Here is a 14866-nt window from a genome sequence, read left to right as displayed (position 1 = left end):
GAATTATATGTGATTTTTTTATCTGTCAGATTGTCACAGGAACAAATCAAAATATTACAGAGATTACAATCTATGCGCAAACTGACTAGGTGTTGAACAGGTGTAATTAACAGGTCAGGTGTAATTAATTAATGATATCTTCAAATACAAAGCCAGAGCAGTTTTGCGTATCCCAATCTGTTGTGTAAGAGCTATTTGTTGGAGGTCCATTTGAACAATAACACTAGCAACAGGAACACAACAAAGAGTCAGAATGTGCAGCTAATCAGGCAATTATGATTTATGGCGCTGTCTTTGGAAAACAGTGAGGAAAACATTTAGAGGTCCGCGCGCAAAGGGGTCAGGTGGTAAAAGAGGTGTCGTGAATAAAAAAAAGATAGCCATATAAAATCCAGTATGAAATTGTAGTTGTTCGGAAACGCATTTCAGGGGCTGATATCAGATTCATATTAATAATGAATGGCGATTGTATCTTGCTATGGGTTTTGGCTCGAATGGCGATTATAAAATTGACCCATGTTAGGGTTGATCAAAGATTTATATGAAAGGTCGTTTCTTAACGCCCCTTATATCTCACTGAACAGAGCAACAGATCTAGAAAGATCCTTTAAGATTTGTAAAATGTCCGCGAGTGGACAAAAGCCAAGAAACCAAGGATCAGATCTACCAATATGAATTGCAGGCCATTTGACTTTGGCCCACGGATATCTGGAGGCCCACTGAAACTAATTTGTCGCGCAGGTTATAACCTTGTTTCAAGTGTACACCAGGTAGACTGAGGGGTCTGGATCAAGACTGGTAGTTGTGGCCTAGAATTGACGAGTTTGGTATAGGATTGGTGAGTTTGGCCTAGGGCTGATGAGTCTGGCCTACGACTGGTGAGCCTGGCCTAGGACTGGTGAGTCTGGTCTAGGACTGGTGAGTCTGGCCTAGGACTGATGAGTGTAGCCTAGGACTGATGAGTGTGGACTAGGACTGATGTTTGTGGTCGAGGACTGATGGGTAGGTAAATCAAGCTCTGGGGATACCACTGTTTTATGATATATAAAAACACTTACCAAAATATACTTGTGATTTCATGCCACACAGTTTCCTGGTGAAGTCTTTATCAAAAGCGAAATAATCCCAGTTACAATTCGGTTCATATTCTATTTCTAGACTGGAGACGTTTAATACGACGTCATAAGCTGCATCCGCGGGTAGGTGTAGTGTCCATGTGATCTCTAGGTTAATGGGATAATGGATGCCTTCATGAAAACCAGGACTATAGATCTCCCCAGTAGCTGATGTTAAATCTTCATGGCGCACCTGCATCGCTGAATTACACAAAACAATATGGATGAATTAAAATAGTTACAGAATTATGGACAGTATGGACAGATTAGAAAAAAAATTCAAGTGTTTATTTCTTATCAAAGATTACAATGTATTTTACGTTATTACAGTAGACAATGTGACAATTTTGCACATTAAATGCACAAAGTTTTCCACCATAAAAATAGCCTTCAAGAAAGTTACATTGAAGTGTATAGCAGATAGTTAAATGTTAATTAGTATGCTAATTCCAGTTTCTCTATCTCATTATTTATATGGAACACCTCATAACCTTTTGGAGCAAGATGTTGCCAAATATTGCTCCGTCACACCCAACAAGAGACAAGAATTAACAGAGTCAATGGGTAAATAAATACTGTCTGTATTCAGACTGCTGCTGGCTGAATGTTTACTGAAATCGATCTTGTTATATGGTTATTATGGTTACCAATGGAAACAAATCATGTTATAGGGTACCATGGTTACCAATGGAACCAATCATGTTATAGGGTACCATGGTTACCAATGGACACCAATCATGTTATAGGGTACCATGGTTACCAATGGCCACTAATCATGTTATACGGTACTGTGGTTACCAATGGAAACCAATTATGTTATATCTTACTATGGTTACCAATGACCGATAATAATAAACTTACCAGCCCTCTTCTGTCTGTCATTCTGAAATAAACAATAACCACCCATTAGGTTTATCATTCATAGTAATTGCCACGTGTAGTTTTGTGATGTTTATATTTCGTTTTGCTGTGTTTCTGTAGTTCAGACGATACAATAGATTATTGTGTTAATCTTATCGGGTATGTCGATTAATGATTGTTCAAGATCGATACAATTATATATTGATTGCTGTCAATCGGAATTCGATCGGTTGACCTATGATGTAAACATTCGGGACACAGACACAACCATTTGCCAAGGTCAGGGAAAAATTTCTCTCATAGCACACTGTATGGCAGGGCAGAACAGTAGGACATTAAACGCATTTACATTTTATTTCTCCGTTATCGGGGGGGGGGGGCGCTCGATTGTGGACGGGGTTCAGCGGCGTGCTGTCCAACCTATATTTAATGTTAATAGGGGGTTGGATGGCCGAATGGTTAGCGCGTGCGCGTTGTACCATAAGGTGTGTCATTGAGTCAACTGGTGTGGTTTTGATTAGTACGTGACACAAGGAGTAGGGTCGCCTATACAACCTCGTGGGTTTTCTCCGGGTCCCCCGGTTTCCTCCCACTGCTAATGACCCCTACGCGCAAGACAATTATTGAAATAAAATTGAACCATGTGTTAGTCCCGAAATGAACTAGTGTGTGTCACAAACTCTACTGAATGTTGTAACATGGACGGGAAATCTTCCTTTGTTCTTTTCGTTGAATAAGCTGAGTGTTGTCCCTCTCCACCGTGCAATAACTAGACATTTTCAGTGTTATTAGTTGTTCTTGGTGTTTAACGTCTGCTTCCACCGAAGGTGATATCGCAGACAAGTCTTATTTTCCATTTGTATTACCTTAGGGCACGCGCAAGGGACTTTCCTGTGGGATGAAACCGGAGTACCCGGAGTAAACCCACGAGGTTGAGAAGACGCCTCCATCCCCAAGTCACATATGTTCACACCAGGGATCGAACCATAACCGTAAGCCAGAGGTGACCGACCAGCTAGAGGTAGAAGCGTGACACTCTAGACCACTATACCCCCGCCCCCACAATGTTATTATTAGTATATCCCCTGGTACTGTATCACACCCATATCCCTTGGTACTAGATTACACCCCACGGGCCCGTCTTCATTAACACAGGTTAGGAGCAGAACAGTAGGACGTTAAACCCCATTTCATTTCACACCCCACGCGCAAGTCATTTATTGAATTGACCTACTGAATGTTGTAGTGTATGAAACGATATGGAATTAACAACATTCAATTACCTTAAAGGAGCTAGATCACCAACATTTGACACCTAGAAATTGTCGCAAATTGATCGCAACACATATAATGTAATATGAATATATAAAAACTGATTTACAATTAATCGTTTCCATTTTTACTCTAATTTCAAATTAGTTATGTTCGGCGAAATACGCCAGAAATCTCAATCGAAGGGCAATCGCTAGCGTCTGGTTATTACAGTTTTCACCGATAGTATAAGAATATGGTGTTATCGTTTGACATGACTTGTGGAATATGTATAGCTTCGTTCTTCGACTCCCTTGTTACAAATGCGCAGAAAAGCATTATGGTACACGATTCGTGTACCAATGGTAAAATGTTTATTTTGTCTTCAATATTGGATATCAGAAGCCCATTTCGAAGACTTTGGATGATACTGAGTTAGAGACTACTTTAATGCAATTTCTTGGTTAAAAATTCAACGTCCTTCACAATAAGCATATAAATCATTGCTATCAACACTTGATAAATAGTTACAAAAGCTTTGTATTATAGTTTGACTTTACCACCTAGAAACAGATCAACGGAGTGTTTATCAATAGTTTGTATTTTGAATGCCTCTTTTTATTAAATGTAAAATAGACAAAGTATATTTCATGAACACAATAAAACAACCCGTAGAACGTATAAAGGCTGTCTAACAAATGATTTTCTAGGAAAAGAGCAAACGAAATACGTAATACAAACAAGAGCTAATAAATAGGACTGAAGAAATTCATAACCAAATATGGATATATGCTCAGTCTTTTTAGCTCAGGGTGATATATATTACAGCTTATTTACTACCAAATATGGCTATGTATTAGGTATTATACGTCTTAAACATTCTTACAATTAGTCGACAATAAACTAATAAAGGACAGCTTTTTAAATATCATATATGATCTCTTATCGTTGTTTGGTAGGGGCGGGACTCGTTTTGAAATAATAACGTCTAAAACATTATTAATGTTATAATTGTCAATTGATTTTAATTAAGATTATTTATATAAAATTGATGCATAAAAAAAAAGGTCAAACATAAACAAATTCTTAAATGTAACAATGTCATGTTAAAACACGGTTTTAAAATTCTTTGTCGTGAGAAGAGCGGGTGGAACATTTTCTCCCTTTGTCGTTAAAGATGGGTTCCCAGAAAAGTATTTATCGGGTGGTTATTTCCAATAAAAGTATGGTAATTTTGGTATATATGGAAAGTAGAGATATCCAATCTTACTAGAAAAATACTGGATTCCCCGAAAAACACTCATGGAGCGTATACAAGTTGATAAACTTTATGAAGAGTTAGACGTACAACACTTTCTGAGATAAAAATGACGGAAAAATACGCGGGTAGTGGATAATCCGAGAATTTAATTAGGATTCGATATTTGTAACAAATAGTAAGCGATTAAAGACAACATCGTCTTATGTATGCAATGAATTCTCCTCTGACTTCCAAGAGAGGTAAGTCACGTGACGTAAACATGACCTGGTTTGATCGAATTTTTATAGCAGGACATTCCTTCGCAATTACAATGTTTGAGAAGGATTTGAAGCAAAGTTATGACAAATTAATTAGTTTGAATATATATTTTTAGTCCATATATACCATTAAATCACAAAGTTGGTACGCGGGAACCCATCTTTAAAATGCTAAACAAAAAACAGCAGACGAAAAAGAATCCAGTTGCTTCCAATGGAAATAAACTCACAAATCTGGACCTGTTGATTATTTACAAATTAAAATCTGTCCATGCGTTTCATATAAAATATTCCTCAACTTTTACATTTGAATACTTACAAAGCTTGTAAGTTTGTCTGATTCTGTATGTCTCTCCCTACTTTAAACTAGAGTTAGCAGCATTTATAATCCACGAGCTAGCAAGGGTTTAATTACCATCTCGGGTACAAAAGTTTTAATTACCATCTCAATTTCAACAGAACCAGACAAAGAATGAAAATAGAACCCTGGTCTGTAGAACGTTGATAGGGTTTTGGGGGATATTGCCTGGACAGCTATGAAATTCAATAGGTTTCCAATGGGATCAGCTTAACAACCATGGTCAGTTAGTGTGAATACTTAACTCCCCAAAAGTTCAAATTGTTCAGTGTTTACAAGAGTTGTGGAAGAGCGGAGGGATCTACGGAACGATCAGGCCCGTACCTAGCGGGAGGGGGGGGGGCAAGCGGGGAAACCGCCCCCCTTGGAGCAAATCGGCCACCCAATGGGTGTCTTTACCAAATGGGGAAAGAATCGGTTATCCCAGTGGGCGCCTTTGGCACCCTTTCCATTGCACGCAATACGAAACCAACGACCATCTTGCCCCCACCCCACCCCCGCTAGGTACGGGCCTGACGATAGGAGTGGATACCAAATAGTTCCATATTAAAATTAGGCCCCCCCCCCAAAAAAAAAAAAACAAGTTTAAAGATAATTTGATCTAACGCCCTTCTTTGTGATTCATTATTGATATGAGTCATCGTAAAAAAACCTATGGCTTGACAATGGGAATTGATCCTGTTCTATTAATGGCCAAAGACCATTTAAATAGATATGAATTCTGCTTTCAAGGACATAAAAGAAAAACTGATATCTTTATACAGCTATAAAAAGACGACTTTCATTTATAATAATTTATGCATAAATGCATGTAACTACACCCAACACGTGACGAGTCTTTATACATTCTAAACTAAAACTCATAACATGTGATTACCGTATGGTTCTTTCACATACCAACACAATAAGAAAATAACAGATTTATGGAAAGCTAGGTCAACCTTTCATTTTCAAACGACTTCAAAATATTTAAATGAGTAATATATTTCCAGAGAATTCCCAACTAGTTAATCACCTATCCGGTTGTTTCGTGCACGATGCAGGGTATACGTGATCTTACAAGAATACAAGATATCACCTCTCATTTAATGAGTTGGCAGGGTTAATACAATTCGATGAGTTGGGCAGGGTTAATACAATTCGATGAGTTGGGCAGGGTTAATACAATTCGATGAGTTGGGCAGGGTTAATACAATTCGATGAGTTGGGCAGGGTTAATACAATTTTAAATCTGCTTTTTTTTTCAATTATGTCATTTCTTTTATCTCATTAACAATGGATTAAGACTTGCTCTTGTTGTTGTTGTCTCACGCAATAAAATATTTCATCTGGTGCTAGAAAAAAATCTTGCAGATAATTCAAGCAATTTCATATAATAAAAAATACAACGTCGCTGTAATTGGATGAAAATGAAATGGGTTTAACGTCCTACTGTTCTGTTAATAGATTGTTGTCGCCATTATTGACATTTTTCCAGTGAAGAACAAGTTTTGAGTAATATTTATCGAACAATTCAGTCAAAATTCTTTTACAACCATTGTTTTATTGTCGTTGTTGTCCAGTTGAAAATATTAATCACGTTCCCGTTACATTGGATTTATACGCCTTTTAAAGCTTTAATATCTTTGTTGCTATGGATATTTGTTTTATTCCGTCTCCGTTTTTAGTTATATCTGGATGCCAAGGTTTAAACGATTCACAACCACATGATCACCACGATTCTCCGCGGCCATAACATGTTGTAGCTTTAACCACCACGGCTTTCCGTGACTATGACATACTGTATCTTTAACCATCGCTGTTTTCCGCAGCCATCACAGGTTGTATCTTTAACCGCCACAGTGTTATACTTGGCAAGTTGCCAGTGACCTGTGTTTAATATAAAATATTCTGAAAGGAATAATTTTATTTCTGACGCGTAGATTTATTTCTGATAATAATATATCTATTGATGATTACACAATAAAACGTCTCCATGTATTTATTAATGTTACGATTCTTTATTCAGTTGAAAAATCAATCTATTTAATGTCCACGTGCAAATCTCACGTATACCAAAAATTACAGAAAGGTTTTCCCGCGGAATATATTTTCAATTCAACCATATCCTACCTCTAATGCGTTACCCCCCCCCCCCCATCATCTAGCATGGCGATGCAGACCGCATAACAACACCTCAGTATTTTGACGGCAAGATATAACATTAGCATCGACTTATTTTTTAAATGATCAAGTCTAATGTCGCATTCAAACTGTCAATTGCGTGTTTTGAATTAATTTTAGCATCTACTTGACTTGTTTTTAAATAATTTTTTAATAGATTGTTTCGATTGCCTTTCAAAAGCCTTTCGATAATTATGCAAATCTCATTTGTAACTTTGATGAATAGAACCCTTACCTGTAGAATGTGTGAGAGTGGACCTGTAGAATGTGGAGAGTGGGCCTGTAGACGGCAAGAGAGTGGGCCTGTGGGAGAGTGGACCTGTCGTGTGTAGGAGAGTGGACCTGTACGATGTAGAAGAGTGGACCTTTAAATGTTAGGTATCAAATAAACATTTATGTGTTGAGGTTCACTACATAGCATGTTTCAATTTCTATACGTTAGTCACATGATATAATTGGTGGAGATATTTATAGTAGCATTAGTCACCATCTACCAATCATACAGGGCAGAGTTTAAATCACGCCTTATCTTATATTATTAAAATGAATGTTTGAAATGTTACTAGGGGTGACAGTAAACACACACATATATATCTAGAGGTAGACCAAACGGCGAGCGTCAGAAACAATCCAGACAGCAGACGTTAAACAACTGTTCATCTAGAGTTGAGGATTTCTTCAAATACAAATACAGTCAGGTGAATATGATAAAATTTTATATATGTATTTTATCTTTATACAGTAGGAAATATTTTATAATAACTCTATTGGAACATGAGTTTCAAACTTCAATCTTGGTATGACACCCAACCAGTCCTTTTTAAAGACAAATATTCACTATAATATTGGGCTATACATGAGAAAGTCAAAAATCGAAGAAAGATACGAGCACGTGTCAATCGTAACAATTCAGAATACAGTTACATTTATCACTTGATAATTAGTTATATAAATTAAAGTAGCCAAGTCTCTAACTCAATATAATCAACAGTCTTCCACATTGCAAACACGGCTTATTGGTCAGTTTAAATCAACATTGATGTTGTTATTAATTGTGCATTTAGGTATTTTATATAACCAAGCACATGTATAATACACTTAAATATTTTCGATTAACTTCAACGTTCAAGGAAACCTTTGAATACGGACCCAGGTCTCCACCTCCCTAATACCAGAACATACAAGTCACTGAACGAAATGAAATCTAATTTTAATTACATTTTCTTGTTTTTAAGATAAAAGACCAGGTGAAGTAAGATACCTATCTAGGTCCAGAATACAAATAATAAAATTCTGTTATCAAGATGGCAATGTATCAAAGTAAGTAGAATGATGGTAATAATCTACCTACTTTACTCTTAATTTTCATTATGACGTCACACATTATTTTTTCTCAGCGGGCCAAAGGTCATAACCCTTGCTCTTTACCTGTTCGAGTGTCTCGTGAATCACTTGCTGGATTTAAACCAAATTTGGTATTTAATATGTTGAGTGAGTGATTATTTTTAATGAAGTTTGTCGGTTCAATTAAAGACCGCCAATAATAAGACCGGTCCCTTCTTTTGCATTATTTCATTCTTATACTCAGTCGAAGTTTTTTGGGGGGAGCAACGGTGGCTAAGTGGGTGAAGGTCGGGAGTTCGATCCTGCATTGGCCGAGAAAGTTCATCTGGATTTTCCGATGGGGTTTCCCCATGTCAGTGGTGCAGAACTGAGGGCATGACAAGGACAGTTCTCTTGTCCTGTGAGACGAAAACCCGAGGTCCCGTGTATACATTGGAATGCACGTAAAAGATCCCCTCGCAGTTGGAATTCGATATAAGAGTAGGCGATAGTGCCGCTGCCCGGGAAGAATTTCCCTCATACCACACTGTATGGCGTATGCCCGTCTTCATTAGCCCAGTATAGGAGCAGAACAGTAGGACGTTAAACCCCATTTCATTTCATTTCTTTTAATTTTTGTTTTTTTTGTAAAATGACTCACGCCATAACTTTATATTTAATTCGACAAGGACAGCTGTCTAGTCTTTCGGATGAGACGAAAAACCGAGGTCCCGTGTATACATTGGAATGCACGTAAAAGATCCCCTCGCAGTTGGAATTCGATATAAGAGTAGGCGATAGTGCCGCAGCCCGGGCAAAATTTCCCTCATAGCACACTGTATGGCGTATGCCCGTCTTCATTAGCCCAGGTTAGGAGCAGAACAGTAGGACGTTAAACCCCATTTCATTTCATTTCATTTCATATATTTAATTCACCCATAGCTACATAGTTTATTTGAGATTTCTTATCAAGACACATACGATCCTGACACACAATGTTTGGACAGTAATCCCGTTTTTGTGGTCTACATTTAGAGGTTGTCTCCCTTTCCATCAACACAATCATAGGCGCGCGAGCCAGAAGACCCCCACCCAACCCACAAAAAACAACTTTCGGGCAATCTAGCTTTTCGGGCAGATGGATAAGGTGAAAAAAGATGTCATTTCATCTACTTGGGAAAATAAAACAATTATTTTACGTTTCTTTTAATCAATTACCTCGAATTGAATTGAGTATGAATTACAACATTTTGTCTGGAGCCACTCTATTTTGTGCGACATTTTGCGCGCATCGATTATTATTTGTGAATGCAGCTGCAACAGGCTGATTAGATGGTTTCCGTTTCGGTCGGCATAGAGTGTGATTTTGGTTACAAAACCATTCGACAACTTTGGAGTTGCTTAACTCATTGGATAGAATAGCAGAAACATGTATTTACGGCGGTTAAATTTTCAACATTTTCTCCGGTTGTTTGGGATCCAGGTCAGCCACCTAAGGTAGACTATACTGGACCATACTGAAGTTGCTGTATTCACGGGTTGGAATAGCAGGAAAACATGTTTGCAGCAGTTAAATTTTCAAAATTTTCTTTCGACGGTTGCGTCTCCGTGCACGATTGGTAGGTTGATTGAAATTCACGGGCTAGAGTAGCAGGAAAACATGTTTGCGACCGATTTTCCAAAATTTCTTGAGGTTGTGGGGCGGGGGATCCTATACTCCAAGCTGCCCTCCTCCACTCTTGCAGAAGACCGAGGCCGTCGTTTGTAACCCGGATTTTTATTTTCGGCCATGCGCTTATATACATAATCGACATTTTATTTTAATACATCATTAAAATATGAAACGTTATTGATATTTTATTTTAATGAGATTTGAGAATATCAGGAATACAATACAACTGTGTAATAAATTTTTTCAGTAAAACAAAAAGGTCAGATGCCCAAAGACGATTATCAGAAGGTTCAAGCTAATTTCTGCTACCTGGTGGATCATATCAAAGAACCAGTAAAACTTGGTAATAAATTATTTGAAAAAAACGTATTCGACGCAGATGAAAGGGACGAAATAAATAAAATTTACAATACCGTTGAAAAAGGTCGCTGGGCAGCTGCTAACAAGCTAGTGACGTATGTCTTAAACTGTGGCGATGCCTATGGTAAATTCATCCAATGTTTACGAGAACTAGGTTACAAGAAAATCGTAAATGTATTAGAAAACACCACGAATGGTAAGTTTATTTCTATTTTAAACAAGAACACTACACCATATATATATAAACATTGACAACTTGTAAAAACATAAAAAATACAAACGTACCGGTTCTGTTCTTATTGCTTGAATATATCCGATCTTTTCGAGAAATGAATTTTTTTACTTCCATGATTAAAGATCGTTAATTTACTCGCCTACCCATTTTAGATGTTTAAACATCATGAAAATTACATCATAGAAAATATAAATGATAAAAACCTATTATGTTTTCTTATCTTTACTAAATTAGACCTACAACAGATGCCTTATATTAACATGACAATATACTGTATGTGATTATAGCAAAATATAAAAGATTGATACGATGATCGAACGATACTATAATTATCTTACTATAACTGGATTATCTCCCTTATTATTGTTGGCGCTTTTTACATTCTAACTTATGACGTCAGTTGGCAGACGACAACATTTGTGTAACGTCATTTAGCAGACGACGGCCGCCAAGACTGGTTGTTTATGTTCGATGGCTTCCATGTATTTTAATTCAATACTGTTTCTTGCTCAATATGCTGACATTGAGATTTCTTGTCAACCGATCATGACTGACACCAGTATGATACAACGTTCCTAAAATATTCCCCTTTTTTCTTGGATTGTTTCAATTATTCTTAGTTTGGTTTCATTTTGAGTGAAGCCTATATCACTATAGGCCAGGGAATGTAGGCCTAAAGCGTAATGGACGCTAATAGCTAGCACCCGGATCTATTTACGTATTTTGTTTTAATTGAAATGTCTATGTATATTGGAGCCACGGTGGCTCAGTGAGTAAGACATTGGCTCGTTAACCTGGATGTCCCATGTTTTATCCCTGCCTTGGGCGAGAAAGTTAATCGGTATTTTCCGGCGTGGTGCATGAGAGAGGGACGGGCCTGGGCTCTGGCTCCTGGCAAGTGGAATGTATAGTTGTTCGGATGGGACGATAAAACCGAGCCCCCGTGTGCACATTGACGTGCACGTAAAAGATCCCTTGACAGTTGTATTTCGATATAAGAGTAGGCTGTAGCGCCGCTGTCCTGGCAAATTGCCTTCCTATATCACACTGTTTGGCGCGTGTCGGCCTTCATAAGCCCTGTCGGAGCAGAACAGTAGGACGTTACACCCCATTTAATTCAACTATGTATATTGTCTCCTGTCCGTGGGTTTGTCTTGTGTAATTTTGTATTATATTATATTATACAGGTAATAGTATTGAATTGTAAGTAATTTTATCATACAGGTAAAAATAAAACCAATCTGATGTCAGAACAAGACAAGACAAGACATCACCTAGAAGACTTACATAAAGATCGCGACCTTACTAAACAGGAATTAGAGAACCTGAAGAAACAGATGGAAGCACTGAAAACAAGGCAAGATGGAGATTCCAAACAGATGTTGAAGAAAATAGAAAAACTAGAAACATACAAAAAACAAACTGAAGAGAAAGAAGCTCTGACAAAGAAGAGAATTGATGAGTTGGAGACATGTATTAAAACTCTTACCCTAAATGAGGAAGGTAGGTTGATATCTATTTCAAATATATTACGTCATACACACATCGGCACAAGTTATTATGTCATACACCTATCGTCATTGAAGTCAGAAGACGTATAATAAACTTTATAGTTATTCTAGTTAGATGAAAAATATTAAATATGACTTATATATTACAGATACCATTCAGCCACAATTATTACCTGGTACTTTGTCTGGTAATACAAGTGATACCTCAGATGTTACTTTGTCTGGTAATACAAGTGATACCTCAGATAAGAAAGGTAAGTTATTCTAATATATAATATAAGATCAAACACGGACTGGCTTACCTGAAACAATATTAAATATGACTTGATAAACTGTAAATATAGTATAACATGTTATATATTACAGATACACGTCAACAACAACAACAGCAATTATTTGATGCCTGTCTACATGGTACTTTGGATGATATAAAAAACATGGTGAACATAGATGTTAAAGTCAGAGACAGTATGTGGGACGAGACACCGTTATTTAAATGTTGTAGATCAAGTGTAAGTCCTGTAGATAAAATAAAATATCTAGTCAGTCATCAGGCTGATATTAACGCTAGAGACAGTGATAATAATACCATCTTACACGTGGCATGTCTCCATGGTACTTTATCTACAGTACAATATCTTGTTGATGATTTACACATGGATGTTAATACAACAGGTTATGACAACCAGACACCGTTATTTGACTGTTGTAGATCAAGTGTAAGTACTGTAGATAAAATAAAATATCTAGTCAGTCATCAGGCTGATATTAACGCTAGAGACAGTGATAATAATACCATCTTACACGTGGCATGTTTGTGTGGTACTTTATCTACAGTACAATATCTTGTTGATGATTTACACATGAATGTTAATACAACAGGTCGTTACAACAGTACACCGTTATTTTACTGTTGTCAATCAAGTGTAAGTCCTGTAGATAAAATACAATATCTAGTCAGTCATGAGGCTGATATTAACGCTAGAGACAGTGGTAATAATACCATCTTACACAGGGCATGTTGGTTTGGTACTTTATCTACAGTACAATATCTTGTTGATGATTTACACATGAATGTTAATACAACAGGTCGTTACAACAGTACACCGTTATTTTACTGTTGTATGTCAAGTGTAAGTCCTGTAGATAAAATACAATATCTAGCCAGTCATCAGGCTGATATTAACGTTAGAGACAGTTATAATACTACCATCTTACACCTGGCATGTCTAGACGGTACTTTATCTACAGTACAATATCTAGTTGATTGTTTACATCTAGATCTACATGTCAAGAATAAATATAGTCAAACAGTTCTAGATTATTGTAGGTGGTCAGACACTGAACAAGGTGAAAAGATAAAATATATCACAGATCAAATGAAATTAAAATAAACAAGTTATAATAATTCGTGTAAACTAGTCAACATAATGTTATTGTCTCTAGTCATACAATTTACAGTTTTATTGTCTCTTGTCAACAGTTAAAACTACTGATGACGTATTATACTGTCTCTAGTCAACAGATACAACTACTGATGACGTATTACACTGTCTCTTGTCAACAGTTAAAACTACTGATGACGTATTATACTCTTGTCAACAGTTAAAACTACTGATGACGTATTACACTGTCTCTAGTCAACTACTGATGACGTATTACACTGTCTCTAGTCAACAGTTAAAACTACTGATGACGTATTTGTACTTTATCTACAGGACTAATACTGTGTATATATTTATTGTTTATTTTATTGTTTAATTTATTTAAAATGTCTTCAATATTTTATTTGTATATATTTATTTTCAATGAATAATACTGTTGACAAAATCTCGTGTTTATTTTTATACGTCCAATTCGGTCTGTGCGCGTGTGTCATGGTTTCGCCTACAGGCCGCAATTCTTACCGGATCGTTTCGGAACGTTGCATACTTATTCCTTATACCCTAAGGATGACACCGTGTTGTATTTGGTGCATACCCAGGGGCTGAGACACGCCCATATTTCTTTGCGTGTTGCCCACAGACTACTATTCTGAATGGATAGTCTTGGAACTTGTGAAATGAAAAGAAATGGGGTTTAACGTCCTACTGTTCTGCTGCGAACTGGGCTAATGAAGAGGGGCATACGCCATACAGTGTGCTATGAGGGAAATTTGCCCGGACAGCGGCAATGCGGCCTACTCTTATATCGAATTCCAACTGTCAAGGGATCTTTTACGTGCACACAAATGCGTACACGGGACCTCAGTTTTTCGTCCGATCCAAACGACTAGACAGCTATCCTTGTCAGGCCCTCCGTCCTGCATCACTGACAAGGGGGAGTCACGCTAGAAAATATGGATGAACTTTCTCGGCCATTGCAGGGATCTAACACCCGACCTCCGGGCTAGCGAGCCAGTGTCTTACCACCTTAGCCACCGTGACCCCAACCTCCAGGCTAGCGAGCCAGACTCTTACCCACCTAGCCAACGTGACCCCCCCCCCCCCCCTTGGAACT

At 37.4% G+C, this 14866-nt stretch overlaps 2 protein-coding genes across 4 annotated transcripts in view; one reads left to right on the top strand and one right to left on the bottom strand.

Moving 5' to 3' along the window:
• Positions 1–14866, bottom strand: part of LOC126823515 (beta-1,3-glucan-binding protein) — a 33185-nt gene that overhangs the window by 8302 nt on the left and 10017 nt on the right. The window contains exons 2-3 of the mRNA XM_050552412.2: positions 1977–1998; positions 1059–1316 (exon numbers count right to left, since the gene is read on the bottom strand). Coding sequence (XP_050408369.1) covers positions 1059–1316; positions 1977–1998 — 280 coding nt within the window. The remainder of the gene's footprint in view (positions 1–1058; positions 1317–1976; positions 1999–14866) is intronic.
• On the top strand, positions 7815–14197 carry LOC126823512 (poly [ADP-ribose] polymerase tankyrase-2). Of its 3 annotated transcripts, XM_050552405.2 has the most exons (6): positions 7815–7964; positions 8502–8586; positions 10509–10817; positions 12081–12359; positions 12517–12621; positions 12734–14197. In XM_050552405.2, the coding sequence occupies exons 2-6, from the start codon at positions 8571–8573 to the stop codon at positions 13759–13761; spliced, it is 1737 nt and encodes a 578-aa protein (XP_050408362.1). In that variant the 5' UTR covers positions 7815–7964; positions 8502–8570; the 3' UTR covers positions 13762–14197. The 3 variants fall into 3 exon arrangements, with proteins under 3 accessions (XP_050408362.1, XP_050408363.1, XP_050408366.1); XM_050552406.2 differs by lacking the exon at positions 12517–12621; XM_050552409.1 differs by lacking the exons at positions 7815–7964; positions 8502–8586; positions 10509–10817 and having other exon boundaries at positions 10824–12359.

This window comes from Patella vulgata, chromosome 6 (genome assembly GCF_932274485.2).
Source record: "Patella vulgata chromosome 6, xgPatVulg1.2, whole genome shotgun sequence".
Classification (NCBI taxonomy): domain Eukaryota; kingdom Metazoa; phylum Mollusca; class Gastropoda; family Patellidae; genus Patella; species Patella vulgata.
This window is presented reverse-complemented; position numbering and strand designations above follow the sequence as displayed.